This window comes from Microcaecilia unicolor, chromosome 2 (genome assembly GCF_901765095.1).
Source record: "Microcaecilia unicolor chromosome 2, aMicUni1.1, whole genome shotgun sequence".
NCBI classification, from domain to species: domain Eukaryota; kingdom Metazoa; phylum Chordata; class Amphibia; order Gymnophiona; family Siphonopidae; genus Microcaecilia; species Microcaecilia unicolor.
Genome location: NC_044032.1, coordinates 508,187,346 through 508,200,705, shown reverse-complemented (window position 1 = coordinate 508,200,705; position 13,360 = coordinate 508,187,346). Strand labels below are relative to the sequence as shown.

The 13,360-nt window shown below is 45.3% G+C and overlaps 1 protein-coding gene across 1 annotated transcript in view; it reads left to right on the top strand.

Annotated features, from left to right (window-relative positions):
• Positions 1–13,360, top strand: part of BOD1L1 (biorientation of chromosomes in cell division 1 like 1) — a 441,813-nt gene that overhangs the window by 149,799 nt on the left and 278,654 nt on the right. The window contains exon 9 of the mRNA XM_030191194.1: positions 6,975–7,050. Coding sequence (XP_030047054.1) covers positions 6,975–7,050 — 76 coding nt within the window. The remainder of the gene's footprint in view (positions 1–6,974; positions 7,051–13,360) is intronic.

Below are 13,360 nucleotides of genomic sequence, written 5' to 3'. Positions count from 1 at the left end.
CTTCTCTCTCATTCAGGACCTCCACCTCTCATTCTCCCTCCCTCTAGGCACAAACCCCTACTTCTCATTCTTTTTCCTTCTTTCCTTAGCTATCATTGTATCTGAACCACAACCTCAGGCTTAATCTTCCTCCATATCAATGGCACACTCTCAGCTTGTTTTGACCCCACTTCCATGGCACAATCTCAGCTTTTATGTCTCTCACCCCCCCCCCCCCCCCCCACTTCGCCATCTCTATGGCATTCTCATTTTTTTTCTGGTTCCCCATCACCATAGCACACAGCTTTCTCTGGCCCTCTCCCATTCCCATGGTATAATCACACTTGCTATGCTCTACCCTGCCTTGCCTGACCCCTCCCCCAATCCACAGGACAGTCTCACCTTGTTCTGCCTGACCCAATTATATAAAGTTTCTAAGTGTGTACTGTCATGCTTACGGCAGTGTAAGGGCAGACTCAAGGGAAGTGAGGCGTACTTGGCCCATGGGATGCATCCAATGACGTAAACGGGTAAGAAGTTAATAAAGCAGCAATCAATTGTAATCTGCAAAAACCAAATGGAGCATGTAGAGGACCTGGTGTAATAGCGCCCTCCACAGTCACAACTTCACTGACCGAACTGGTCAACCACAATATTTTGTCCAGGTTGAGTGATATAGAGATGGGTGAAAAGGTTTTAAGTTCGTTCAGAGGGTTATAGAGTTCAAGAAGCAGGTAACTTCTCCGTGGGTTGGACTCCGGATTGTGGGATTCCCCAGGGGTCCCCATTATCCCCTTCACTGTTCAATGTGCTGCTCCATCCTCTGAAATTGGTGTTAGATTAAAGATACCATTTTTTGTTTATGCTGATGATGTTACTTTGCTTCAGCCGGTAAAGCGGGATTGGAGCGACATATTGAAAGAGTTGGGAATTTGTGTACAGGCTATTGAGGACTGGATTTTAAATTGTAGACTCAGACTAAATCCAGGGGGAAAAAAAAATTCCTTTGGCTAGGTTTGTTTGATTCTTCTAGGTTTCCCTTGCATTTTTCTCTTGTAATACTTTCTGCAGGGACAAGCAGGCCTATCGATTCTCACTGATGGGTAACGCAATCCTTTATTGCTCTGTCTGGAGCTTGTGACAAGTATTTAAAGAGTTTTGTGGCGCGCGAGCCATGCTCCACTTTGCATGTGCGAGTGCCTTCCCACCCACCATGAGAGCATGGTTACTGTAGTTTTTTTTTTTACTGTGGTGAAGAGTGGTCGACATTTTGTCCTGCTCTTCACAGCTCAGTCTGAAGAACTTCTTGAGTGCTGTTTGGGCCTATTGGTACTGTGTCTCGGAACCAAAACTCAGCGCCTCAACCCCACAAATTCCCCAACTGATTACTTAGACCCTCCGGCTTGATAAGTACCAAAAACAACTATACAAGAGAAGCTTCTCACATTACCAAAGTTTTATTCTAATCCAAGAACATGAAAAATAAGAAATAATAAAAATTAGGAGCAGCACATAAGGAACAGGGTATTGAGGAAACATAAAAAGGGAGGAGACATGGAAATGATCACATATTCCTTAATCTATTTAGATAGACTGAGGAAGATTTTCATCGACCCCCTTTGTCTTCCAGACCAGGCAGTTATATAGGGTGTAGTACAAAGAACTGGTTCTCAGGAGCACATCATACGTCATGCAGCATATGCCATTTGTTTCATAAAATTGCTCACATAAAAATATATATTGCATTTCCTTAAAAGTTACAACTTCAGCACATCCTCAAATAAAAGCAGACTGCTTAGGTCTGGAGCACTGGGACATACAGTGTAGTCTTTGCCTGTGTGTGCAAATGGGGATAAAGTCCGCAGAGTCCAATGTGAAAAACATTTTGGTTCTATGTCAGTGTTGACATCGGTTGCGCAGACGCGACATCGAGATGGTCTGACTTCAGACTCAGTACCACGTACGTGTAAGGTGAGCTGCATGCATCGAGGGACCTGCAGCTTTAAAAAACCAAGCTTCACCATCGTTCCCTCTCTGGGGATTCTGCCCACACCTCCCCTGTACAAACATCCTCAGTTCAGGGGGAAGTGTTCATGTCACAGTGACCGCTCTCCTCTCCAACTTATTTTTCATCGAGAGCCTTCAAGGTCTTTGAGATCTCCTACTCCTTCCCAGGCTATAACTCAGGCTGCATCCACTCCGCTGTCTTAGCCGGTACCAACGCCTACTCTACAGGAGGAAATCTGGACAATGCTCAAAGAGGAGCTTTCAGAGCTACTTCATTCACAGTCTAGACAGGCTTACATGGTGCTTGTGCCAGCTTTGGCCCAGCCCATTGATACATTGGAGAGAGAGTCACGGGAGAGGAACTTTGGCGGAGCCTCATTTGCTTCGACACAGAACTGACACTCTGGTCACTCTTCCATGTACTTCCCATGAACAGTACTTTGAAGAGTCAGACTCGGACCTTTCCTTGAAGATAGATTAGGACTCACAGGACCTCTCAGTTGAGGAGTCCTATGGCATTCCATTTGATCCTTCTCTACCACCTGAGAGATGTAGGTCACCTCCAGAAAGTACATCCTTTCCTGGCTTTGTGAAGATGGCTCAAGCCACATCTTTCAAAATAGTGACAGAGGAAAAACCTTGTTCATAACTCTTTGAGGTTCTAGATTATGACTCTCCTCCTAGAGAGGAAATCAGTGTTCCACTTTATACTGTTATAAAACTATTCTAATCAAAAACTGGGAGACTCCACTGACAGTGCAGGCAGCCCCAAAGAAAACCAGTGCAATATATAGGATACAGAGATAACTGGGTTTGAGAATACAGTTGCCTCATCATTCCCTTGTTGTGGAAGCTGCTTGAAAATGCACTTCAAGTGCTAGATTTCATGTTTTTGCTCCTCCAGGAAAAGAAGCTGAAACACTGGATTCTTTTGACAGAAAAACTTTTCAAGCTACAGTGCTAGCCAATCACATATTAGATTATCAACTTTATTCAACAATTTACTTAAAATTTCTTTTACATAGTACTCTATTCTTTATGGAATTCTTTCCCCCTGAGAAGACTGAGGAATTCCATAAACTTTACAAGAAATTTCTTAACTCATAAATATCTGGCAAGGCAAGCCCTTTGATGCCTTTGATATCTCTTCACACATTTCTGCCTTAGCAGTGGCAGTGCAACATCTCTCCTTTCTCAGGATCTCCAACCTCAAATCTGCTGTCCAGGAACATTTTAACAGATGACCCTTGTCATGGAGAAAGCTTGTTTAGTGGCAAAGTAGAGGAGGTGGCCAATCTAATCAAAAAGCATAAAGATACTATAAAAACTTTATCCAGGCCACAGACATAAGCTACCTCTTCTTCTACTAGAAGATTTGCAGGAGGATTTCTCTGCTTCAATTAGTCTGTCTAAGCGTCAATACACTCCCACTCCTCCTCTACCTCAAAGGACTAGGCCTCAATGCTCCCATCCAAGGGAGCAGTGGGGTCAAACATCTCAGACTCCTTCTCAGTCTAAACAACCTAGTTTTTTACTCCTTCCTAGAGATCATTTCCACCGTACAGTTGTCTGTGCCAAGCAACCTACTGGTAGGAGGATAACTCGGCCTCTTTCATCGGAGGTGGCTTCTCATAACCGTTGGGTGCTACGTACCATACAGCACGGTTAAACTCTGCATTGTGGGGGGGGGGGAACGACACCTCCCAACCATCTACCATCCACCAAGAGAGTCTCGTTTCAACTCCCTCCAAATAACACTACTTCAAGAGGAGTTCTCTGCCTTCTTCCGGCACAGTGTGTAATATAAGCATTTCCTCCGCCGGACAAGAATCAAGGGTTCTGTCCCAGATACTTTCTCATACCAAAAAGGGCAGGGGGAGTATGTCAATTCTCGATCTGTGGGACTTAAAAGAAGTTTCTACTTAAAGAAAAATTTTCTATGGTTTCCCTGGGATCACTACTTCCCATGAAACAACTCAATGGTTGGCTTTGCTCTCTAGATCTCAAGGAGGCATGTGCGCACATACCTATTCTCCCTGTACACAGAAAGTTCCTCTGCTTCTTCTGTGAAACTCTACACTACCAGTACAAGGTCTTACAATTCAGCTTGGCTTCGGCTCAAATATTCACAAAGCGTCTGATAGTGATAGGTGCAACACTTTGCAAATGGTGCATACACATCTTCTCAAACCTAGATGACTGGTTAATCAAGGCAGCCTCCCGGGAGTCGGCACAAGCCTCCATTGAGTCTGCCATAAAGCTCCTAGTAGAACTCTGTGAGTTTGTGATCAGTTACCTCAAATCACATCTTCAACCTGTTCAGATCTTAGAGTCCTTAGAGGCTCTCCTTGATACTACACAAGGCTGGCCCTTCTGTCCTCAATCGAGAGCAAACAACATACTGCATCTCGCCACTCAGGTGTTCAAATCCACCCAAGTATGTGCTTGTCAGATGCTCCACCTACTCATTCACATAGCTTTGACAGTCTGTGTAACCCCATTGGCTCAACTCCACTTCTGAATTCCTCTGTGAATGCTCTCCTCTCAGTGGTCCTAAGCCATGTGATTGCTCTCAGCTCCTATTCGAGTAACTCCACAACTATGCCACTATCTACAGTGGAGCATAGTATCCCAGAATCTCACCCATTTTACCACCTCAACATCACAAGATCCACACCATGGATTCTTCCATGGTAAGTTGGGGCCCTCACCTCAGTTGTCTCCACACATAAGGTTCTTGGTCCCCGCGGGAGGAGCGACATCATACCAACCTCCTAGAACTGCAAGCAGTCTGGAACACTCTCAAGACTTTTCAAGACCGCATTCTCAATCAGGTAATACTTGTTCACATAAACTATCAGGTTGCAATGTATTATCTGAACAAACAAGGGGAACAGATTCTTACCACCTTTGTTGACAAGTCCTACAGATATGGACTTGGGCAGCTTCTCAAAACCTCTCTAAGAGCTGTTTACCTAGCCGGCAAACAGAATGCTGTGGCAGAGAATTTGAGCAGAGTCCTTCAGTCTCACAAATGGTCCCTCAGCATGCTTGTAGTTTGCCGAATATTCCAGCAGTGGGGGACACCAGCGATAAACCTGTTCACTTCTCCTCAGAACAAGCTTCCACCCTTTTGTTCCAGGAAATATGCGCCCAGTCATACTGCCCCAGATGTCTTTTTGCTCCATGAGGGAATAGACTTTCTATGTGCCTTTCACCAACTACCTCTCTTAGGGAAAATTCTTCTCAAACTGCATCAAGACCAAGGAACCATGATTCTAATTATTCCCTACTGGCCGCATCAAATCTGGATCTCTCTTCTCTTAGAGTTATTGTCCAAGGAACCGTTGAGGTTAGATCCTTTTCCGGCACTAACAGAACAAAGGAGCCTTTCTCCATCCAGACCCTCGCTCTCTAGCTCTGATGACTTGGTTCCTGATGATGTAGATTTATGTTCCTTAAATCTTCCTGAAGGAGTCTCTTTGGTATTTCTATTCTCTAGGAAACCACCTACACAGAAATGTTACCGTTTCAAGTGGGAAAATATTTTCCATCTGGTGTGCAACCAGAGCACATTATCCTGCTATGTGCTGTCTGACTACCCTGATGGAGTATCTCTTCTGTCTTTCAGGCCTGGCCTCAAAACTAACTCAGTCAGAGTACACTTGAGTGCCATTAGCACGTTTCACTTCAAGGTAGATAATAAAACCAGTTTCTGTCAATCCTTGATAGTAAGATTCATGAAAGGCTTATTTCATACCAAAGTTCCTATCAAACCACCACCTGTGGTTTGGGATCTCAATGGCATCCTCACAGCTCTCATGAAACCTCCTTTTTAACCAATTCATACCTGTTCTCTGAAATTCCTCACATATAAGGTAGTGTTCTTAATAGGTCTTACTTCTTCTAGAACAGGTTCAACCATGACAAGGTTGTGCTTCGAACCCACCTCAAATCCTCCTTAAAGTGATATTGAGATTCCATGTCAATCAGTCCATTGTACTTCCTGTCTTCTTCCTTAAGCCACACTCTCATCCTGGAGAAGCAGCAGTTGCATACCTTAGACTGCAGCTGTGCTCTAGCATATTATCTGCAGCATATAAAACCTCATAGGAAGTCCTCCCAGCTTTTTCTATACTTCGATCTTAACAGTATAGGGATACCTATCACCAAACAAACTATATCTACTTGGCTGGCTGACTATCTCCTACACATATACTCGGGCTGGACTTGACCCTTCATGACCAGGTCACTGCTCACAATGTAAGAGCCATGGTGTCTTCAGTAGCCCGTTTCCGCTCTGCCTCCATTGAAGAAATTTGCAGAGTGGTACATGGTCTTCTATCCATACCTTCAATGCTCACTACTGTCTGGAGCAGCATTCTATGCGGGATAGCCGGTTTGGACAAGCATTCCTGCAGAATCGTTTTACTGCTTAAAGTCAACTCCACCCTCCAGCTCCTTTTTTTCCATCAGGCTCACTGACTACTTAGTTGCCAAGAATTAATTTATATCATGAGCCTCATAGCTAGTGAGTCCCACATATGAGAATATTATACTTGCTTGTCCTCCAGAAAAAGCTAAGTTAGTGACCTATAGCAGGTGTTCTCTGAGGATAGCAGGCATATATTCTCACATCCCTCCCACCTCTCCTTGGAGTTGTCTTCTTAGCCTCTGGCAAGAAGGCACCTGCACATGCATGGTGGGGGAATTGCCTCAAAGATTTAAAGTGACGGTGCACTTGACAGTGTCTGCATCAGGCTCTGTGGATATCGTCACCCACATGTGAGAACATATGCCTGCTGTCCTCCGAGAGCACCTGTTAACTTGGCTTTTCTGGTGAAGTGATTTGAGCAACAAAAGGTAATATGTTGCTAATTCTACTCATACACCTTACCAGAAAAGAAATGGCACACATTTAAGGCTAGTGTCTCCATTCAGTAACATACAGCTTTACATTTTTATAGTTTTTCATGTTTGTTTTTCAGGTTTGGTGAAGATGGCGGAAAAAGAAAATGTGAGCATTTTGAAGAAAGTTCCAGGGAAATGCAAAAAACAAATGAGGTGTGTATTAAGTATGTAGGTTCACATGAACATTGTCTAGTTAGTTTACTGTCGTCTTAGAAATTCACCTAAGGTGGTGTACAGCAAGAATAAGCCAGACATAGATGTTAGACAATTACAGCAGTCAAAATATTCAAACAATACATATTATGGCATAGTATGGCATATTATGCTACTTATTTCAACAAAATACACATTAAAACATCTTAATAGACAGCACAGAGTGTAAGCTGAGGTGGAATATATAGACAGAGTTATATGAGTTAGAAAATAAGGTTAGCTAATGTAAGAAAACATTTTACATGGAGTCAGAGAAGGTGCGTGAAAATGATCTCTGCTAGAGTAGGGCTGGGTAAGTAATTAGTTTTAAATAAAACCACTTCCTTGTCATCAAGCAGATGCAGCCATTACAGATAGGTTGTGTCCATCAACCAGCAGAGGGAGATAGAGAGCACACTTTTTTCAGTGCCTCATACCAGCTTGCTCCACTGCCTCTCTTCAGTCTTCTCTATCTCCCCTAGCAGAGTGGCTGCAGCTTCTTCGAGCTCCATCTAAAATCTGCCTGGAGGTTGCTCCTGTTCTTTTGCCAGTTGTTAGCAAGGGTGTTGGAGGCTATAGCAGCTTCACTTTAAAGGCACATAGGTTCGCCCTTTCCCTGCCTTACCCATACCTCTGTGGATGTGGACACATTGCTTAGCTTTCCCTGTCCTTCCCCACCAACAGTGGATGCAGGCACATAGGTTCGCCCTTTCCCTGCCTTTCCCACTCACCTGAACCTCCGGAGTTCTATTTACCTCTGCTTTCCTCACAGCGTTAAAAAAAAAAAAAAAGTCGCGTCGCGCTTTGGCGCTTAGACGCTGGAACAGAGGTTTTTCCTTGCCTTTTTCTGTGGGACTGGAGCTGTGATACTCGGTCCAGTGAGGTAAGAGTGTTTTCTGACTCCTCCGGGGTGGACCCGCGATCGGGGCGATTTTGGCGCGAACCGCCATTTTGAATTTTACCACCGTTTTCGGCGATGGCTGCGGAGACAGTAAAGTGCTGTTCCAAGTGTGGCAAGCGCAGATCAGCAGCGGGGCTCTGTAAATCGTGCTGTACAGACATTAGAGCCGGCCCGAGCATGGCGAGCGACGATTCTTCGCGCTCTGAGCTGGCAGCAGGCGCCATTTTGAATTTACCACATGGCGCGACCTCCGCTGAGACGGAGAGTCCTGAGCCCGGGGGGAGGCTTCGGAGTGAGGCTGATATGGAAGCTACTAGCCCCGGCAGAGATCCGGGTGCCCAGGGTGAGTTTTTCTCCCCTGATTTTGTTTTATTAATGCATAAAGCATACATGCTTAAAAGAGCTCTCCCACAAAGCCCGGCACGGGCCTCTTCTAATGCCCTCCCGGTGGATTCTAGCCTGGGTATGCCCTCTGAGGCGTTATTCCCTGATAATTGGCAGAATATGAAGCGCAGAAGGGCTTGTTCCCCTTCAGAGAGTGCTGCACCTCCTTCCCCCCCCCCCCCCGTGGTCGGGCTGCGAGGATTCGGAGGACTCTGGCAGGCCTTCATGGTCTGAGGAGCCAAAGTCTGGTGCAGAAGTGACTCAGGATCTGGATGATCCCTCCGCGGTGAGGATTTTCCACCGTGATGAGCTGCCAGCGCTTATTTCTGATGCCCTGCAGGCTCTCTCTATTGAGGACCCTGCCAGTGGCACAGCCTCCTCTGTGAATCCTAGGATGGCTAGCACCAAAAAGCCTGCTCGAGCCTTTCCTTTGCATGACTCCATCCAAGAGCTTATTTCGGCTCAATGGGCTGACCCCGAGGGACCTTTGAAAGTTTCCAGGGCTATGGGGCAATTAATACCCTCTGAGTGAGGAAGCATATGGCTCGCTTTGCTATGCCTAAAGTGGATGCCCTAGTCACAGCTGTGACAAAGAGAACTACCCTCCCTGTTGAAGGAGGTGTTGCCCTGAAGGATATTCAAGACCGTAGACTGGAATAAGCACTTAAACGGTCATTTGAAATTGCAGGTCTCACTATTCGGGCATCTGCATGCAGTTGTTATGCTGCTAGAGCCTGCCTGGCTTGGTTGCAACAGGCAGTGGAACAGCCCGGTGATGGAGCGGAGCCCTTTTCAGATGTGGCTCTGCGGATGGAGTCGGCCTTGTCCTTTCTTGCTGACGCCCTTTATGATATTGTCAGAGCTTCGGCTAAACACATGGCAGTAGCAGTGGCAGCTCGCCGTCTTCTTTGGCTACGACATTGGGCGGCGGACATGGCCTCTAAGCAAAGGTTGGTGAAGTTGCCCTTTCATGGCCTTCTCCTGTTTGGTGAGGAGTTGGAGAAAATTGTGAAGGGCTTGGGTGAAGCTAAACCCCAGCACTTGCCCGAAGATAGGCCTCGGCCTTCCTCTAAGGGTGCGGCAGTCCACTCCTCTTACAGACCTCGCTTCCGTGAAGCTCGAAGGTACCGCCCGGGGTGTTCTGCTGGGTTCACTTCTCATGCCCGTTTTCAGCAGAGGAACTCCTTTTGCTCGGACAAACTTTCCACAGCCACTGGCTCAAGGCCTGGAGTTTAGGGGCGACCCTCTCAATGATGGTGCGCCAGCCCGCTCCTCGAGTCCTGTCATCGGAGGACGTCTTTCTCTCTTTGCCGAGGAGTGGGCCAACATTTCCTCAGATCAGTGGGTTTTGGACCTGATCAGAGATGGTTACAGAATAGAATTCGACGCCCCTGTAAGAGACGTGTTTGTGGAGTCCCGATGCGGTTCTGTCTCCAAACGGGCGGCGGTAGAGGAGACTTTACAAGGTCTGATTCAGATAGGGGCCATGTCCCCGGTACCTCCCGCCGAACACGGCTGCGGCCGCTACTCCATCTACTTTGTGGTGCCACGAAAAGGTGGGTCTTTTCGCCCTATTCTGGACTTAAAAGAATTAACCCTAGAACGCATGACGTTAAAAATATACATATTAACGTCATGGGGGCCTTTTAGGCCCCCATGCACATAATGTAGAAAAACACACTTAAATAACTTTCACAAGTTTATTTCAAAATTGCTCAATAAAATATGAATAGTGGACAACATTTTAATTATAATTTTTCACAGAAAACACCAAAAAATCTTTTTTTTCCCAAATTTCACGCAAAGACATGAAAACACACAAAAATGCATAGAAATCTATAGCAAATTAGCTGCAGCTACATTTTTATTCTAACTTTCTTTTCTATTATATTAGTCTTCCAAACAATTCTGACATGTTATTTTTTCAGAAGAGTGTTCTTTGCAAACAGTTTCCTTACAAGTGGAACAATATCGCTCAGTTTTCCTCTCTATGTTTCTTGGACACATGAAACAACGCTTTCGTTTTCTTTCTCCTGGCTCTGGAGTAATCTGAAACTGTACGCCACACCGTTTCATTGCTTCTTTAGTTTTCTTTGGCAAGCATTTCAAGTCGCTTCGCTCTATCATGTGAGGTATTACAAGTTCATGACAAAGGTCCTTCAAGAATAAGCGTCTCCTGTCCTTCCTCTGTGCATGAAATTCAGGATGAGTTTCTGTATAAATAATGAATGAATTTAGGGCTGCTACATCAAGCATATTTGAAAATAGTACTACAGGCCATCGTTTTGTTTGCCTCTTACACGAATATTCTCCCACCATCTCATCCATTTTATCTACACCTCCTTTTGTTGCATTGTAATGCAGGATGATTTCTGGTTTCAATTTTTGGTTATTGCTGTCAACACTGCAATCGTGATGCATGGTACTGAGTAAAATTACAGATTTCTCCTTCTTTGCCTTGTAAGATACCAAAGTCGCTTTGTTATTGAATCCAAAGACACTCTCATAAAGTGCTCGCTGACGATTGTGTTTGAGTGCTGCTGGAATTTCTCGTCTGTTTTGCTTTATAGTACCAACAAGTGTAATAGCTTTTGCAAGCAGAAAATTGCCTAGTTCAACATTGGTGAAATAATTGTCCATGGTGATGTTTCTACCTGAATTGAATATTGGAACAGCAAGAGTTTTGACTATTTCAGACCCCAGATCCTTCTGTACTGGTGCACCAACCTCTTTGCCACAGTAGATTACGCCATTTATGCCATAATAATTTGCAGAATCACACATCCAGAAGATTTTTATACCGTACTTGGCTGGCTTGCTGGGCATGTATTGTATGAATTTGCAGCGTCCTCTGAACGGTACAAGTTGCTCATCTACAGTAACATTAGTACTAGGATTGTAAAGTTTTGTGCAATTTTTGATAAATATGTTCCAGATATAACTGATAGGGGCTAATTTGTCTGTTTCAAACCTCGCTGCACGAGTTCGCTTATCATCAAAGCGAATGATCCTTCTAATTTCCTCATATCTGCCCACTGACATTGTCGCCTTATAGTGTGGATCAGAAAGTGGGTCCAGAAATAATTCTCGTATTGGGACATCATACGATTTTTGACTCCCTGCCAGCAGGAAAAGTCCAATATATGCATAAAGTTCCTCTTTTGAGATATTTTTCCAGGACTTATTTTTTGCTGAAGCGATACATCTTCCTTCTAGGTTTGAACATAATAGGACCTCTTCTGCAATATTGTCAGAAAAATAAGTACAGAATACATCTTTAGGGGTAAAGTAAATGGGACTTCCCACAGCTCCCTGAGCCTGTCTCACAATATTGTGTATTGGAGTACGTCCGACTAATGTAGGATTACTGTCCCAAAAAACATTCGTTTTGGATGTTCTACTTATCACTTCTTGAGGATCCACTAGATTCACTTCTTCATCATCAGAAGAATCACTGGATGAGGATGTTTGATTAGCTGGTGGCAGATATTCTTCATCAGACAAAGATAGTTCACTTTCATCATCGCTTTGAAACATAATCGCTTCAATCTCTTGGTCAGTCAGACACTTGGAGGAAGACTGTGCCATTGCTGACTAGATGTTAGAAAATGAAACAGATTTCCTCTCAACAGCTTATCTTATCACAGGTCCTTCAGCAATTAGCTCACAGTGTATACTGTCCTCAGTGTTCAGAGGACCTGAGGTGATGTCATGGCCTTATAACTCCCTCCAAAAATCACATGACATCCTCACATGTTATTATCCACACCCTGGCCCCTCCACCAGCATTACTGAGTACAAATAAAGTAACTTGAGACACAAACACTTCTGAGAACATGATAAAAACAGCGGGGGCCTAAAAGGCCCCCAATTCGTTCAGATGTAGTTTTCACCAAACAAGCATTGTTACACCATAATGCCTATGAAAAAAAATTATATGAACAACTGGATATTATCAACAATGACATACTTGAGGAATACCTTGAGTTTCAAAATTCTAACTAAAGTAATTTTGCAGATAACAGCAAAAATGTAAGCATGGGGGCCTAAAAGGCCCCCAATATGCGTTCTAGGGTTAAACAAGTCCCTGAGAGTGTGGCATTTTCACATGGAAACCCTGCGCTCCGTCATTGCGGCAGTACAGCCAGGAGAGTTTCTCACGTCTCTGGACCTGAAAGAAGCTTACTTGCACATTCCAATTTGGCCCCCGCACCAGAAGTTTCTGAGGTTTGCGGTGATGGGAAAGCATTTCCAGTTCCAGGCCTTGCCTTTTGGCCTCGCCACAGCTCCCCGCACCTTTTCGAAGGTTATGGTGGTAGTAGCTGCCTTTCTAAGGCGAGAGGGTATTCGGGTTCACCCGTACCTGGACGACTGGCTTATTCGAGCAAACTCTGCTGCAGAGAGTCAGCATGTAACAGCCAGAGTGGTCTCAGTACTTCAATCTCTGGGCTGGGTCGTCAATTTGGCCAAAAGTCACCTGACCCCCTCGCAGTCTCTAGAATATTTGGGGGCCAGGTTCGACACAGTCTCGGGGTATGTGTACCTACCCGAGCAAAGGCGGTGCAAGCTTCAGAATCAGGTCCGTCTGCTCCTGAGGATGCTCCGCCCGCAAGCTTGGGACATTGTCCAGCTGCTTGGATCGATGACGGCCACCATGGAACTGGTGCCCTGGGCAAGAGCGCACCTGAGACCTCTACAGTATGCTCTACTCCAAAGATGGTCTCCAGTATCTCAGGATTACCGATGCAGACTCTCTTGGCTCCCTGCGGCCCGACTCAGCATGGAGTGGTGGCTCTCAGACAGCATGCTGCGGCGAGGAATGCCGCTGGCGCTCACCGATTGGTGCCTAGTGGTGACAGATGCCAGTCTGAAAGGCTGGGGTGCACATTGCAAGGGGAAACATGCCCAAGGTCTATGGACACCCGAGGAGTCGGAGTGGTTCATCAACCGCCTAGAGTTGAAAGCGGTGTTTCAGGCGCTTCTGGC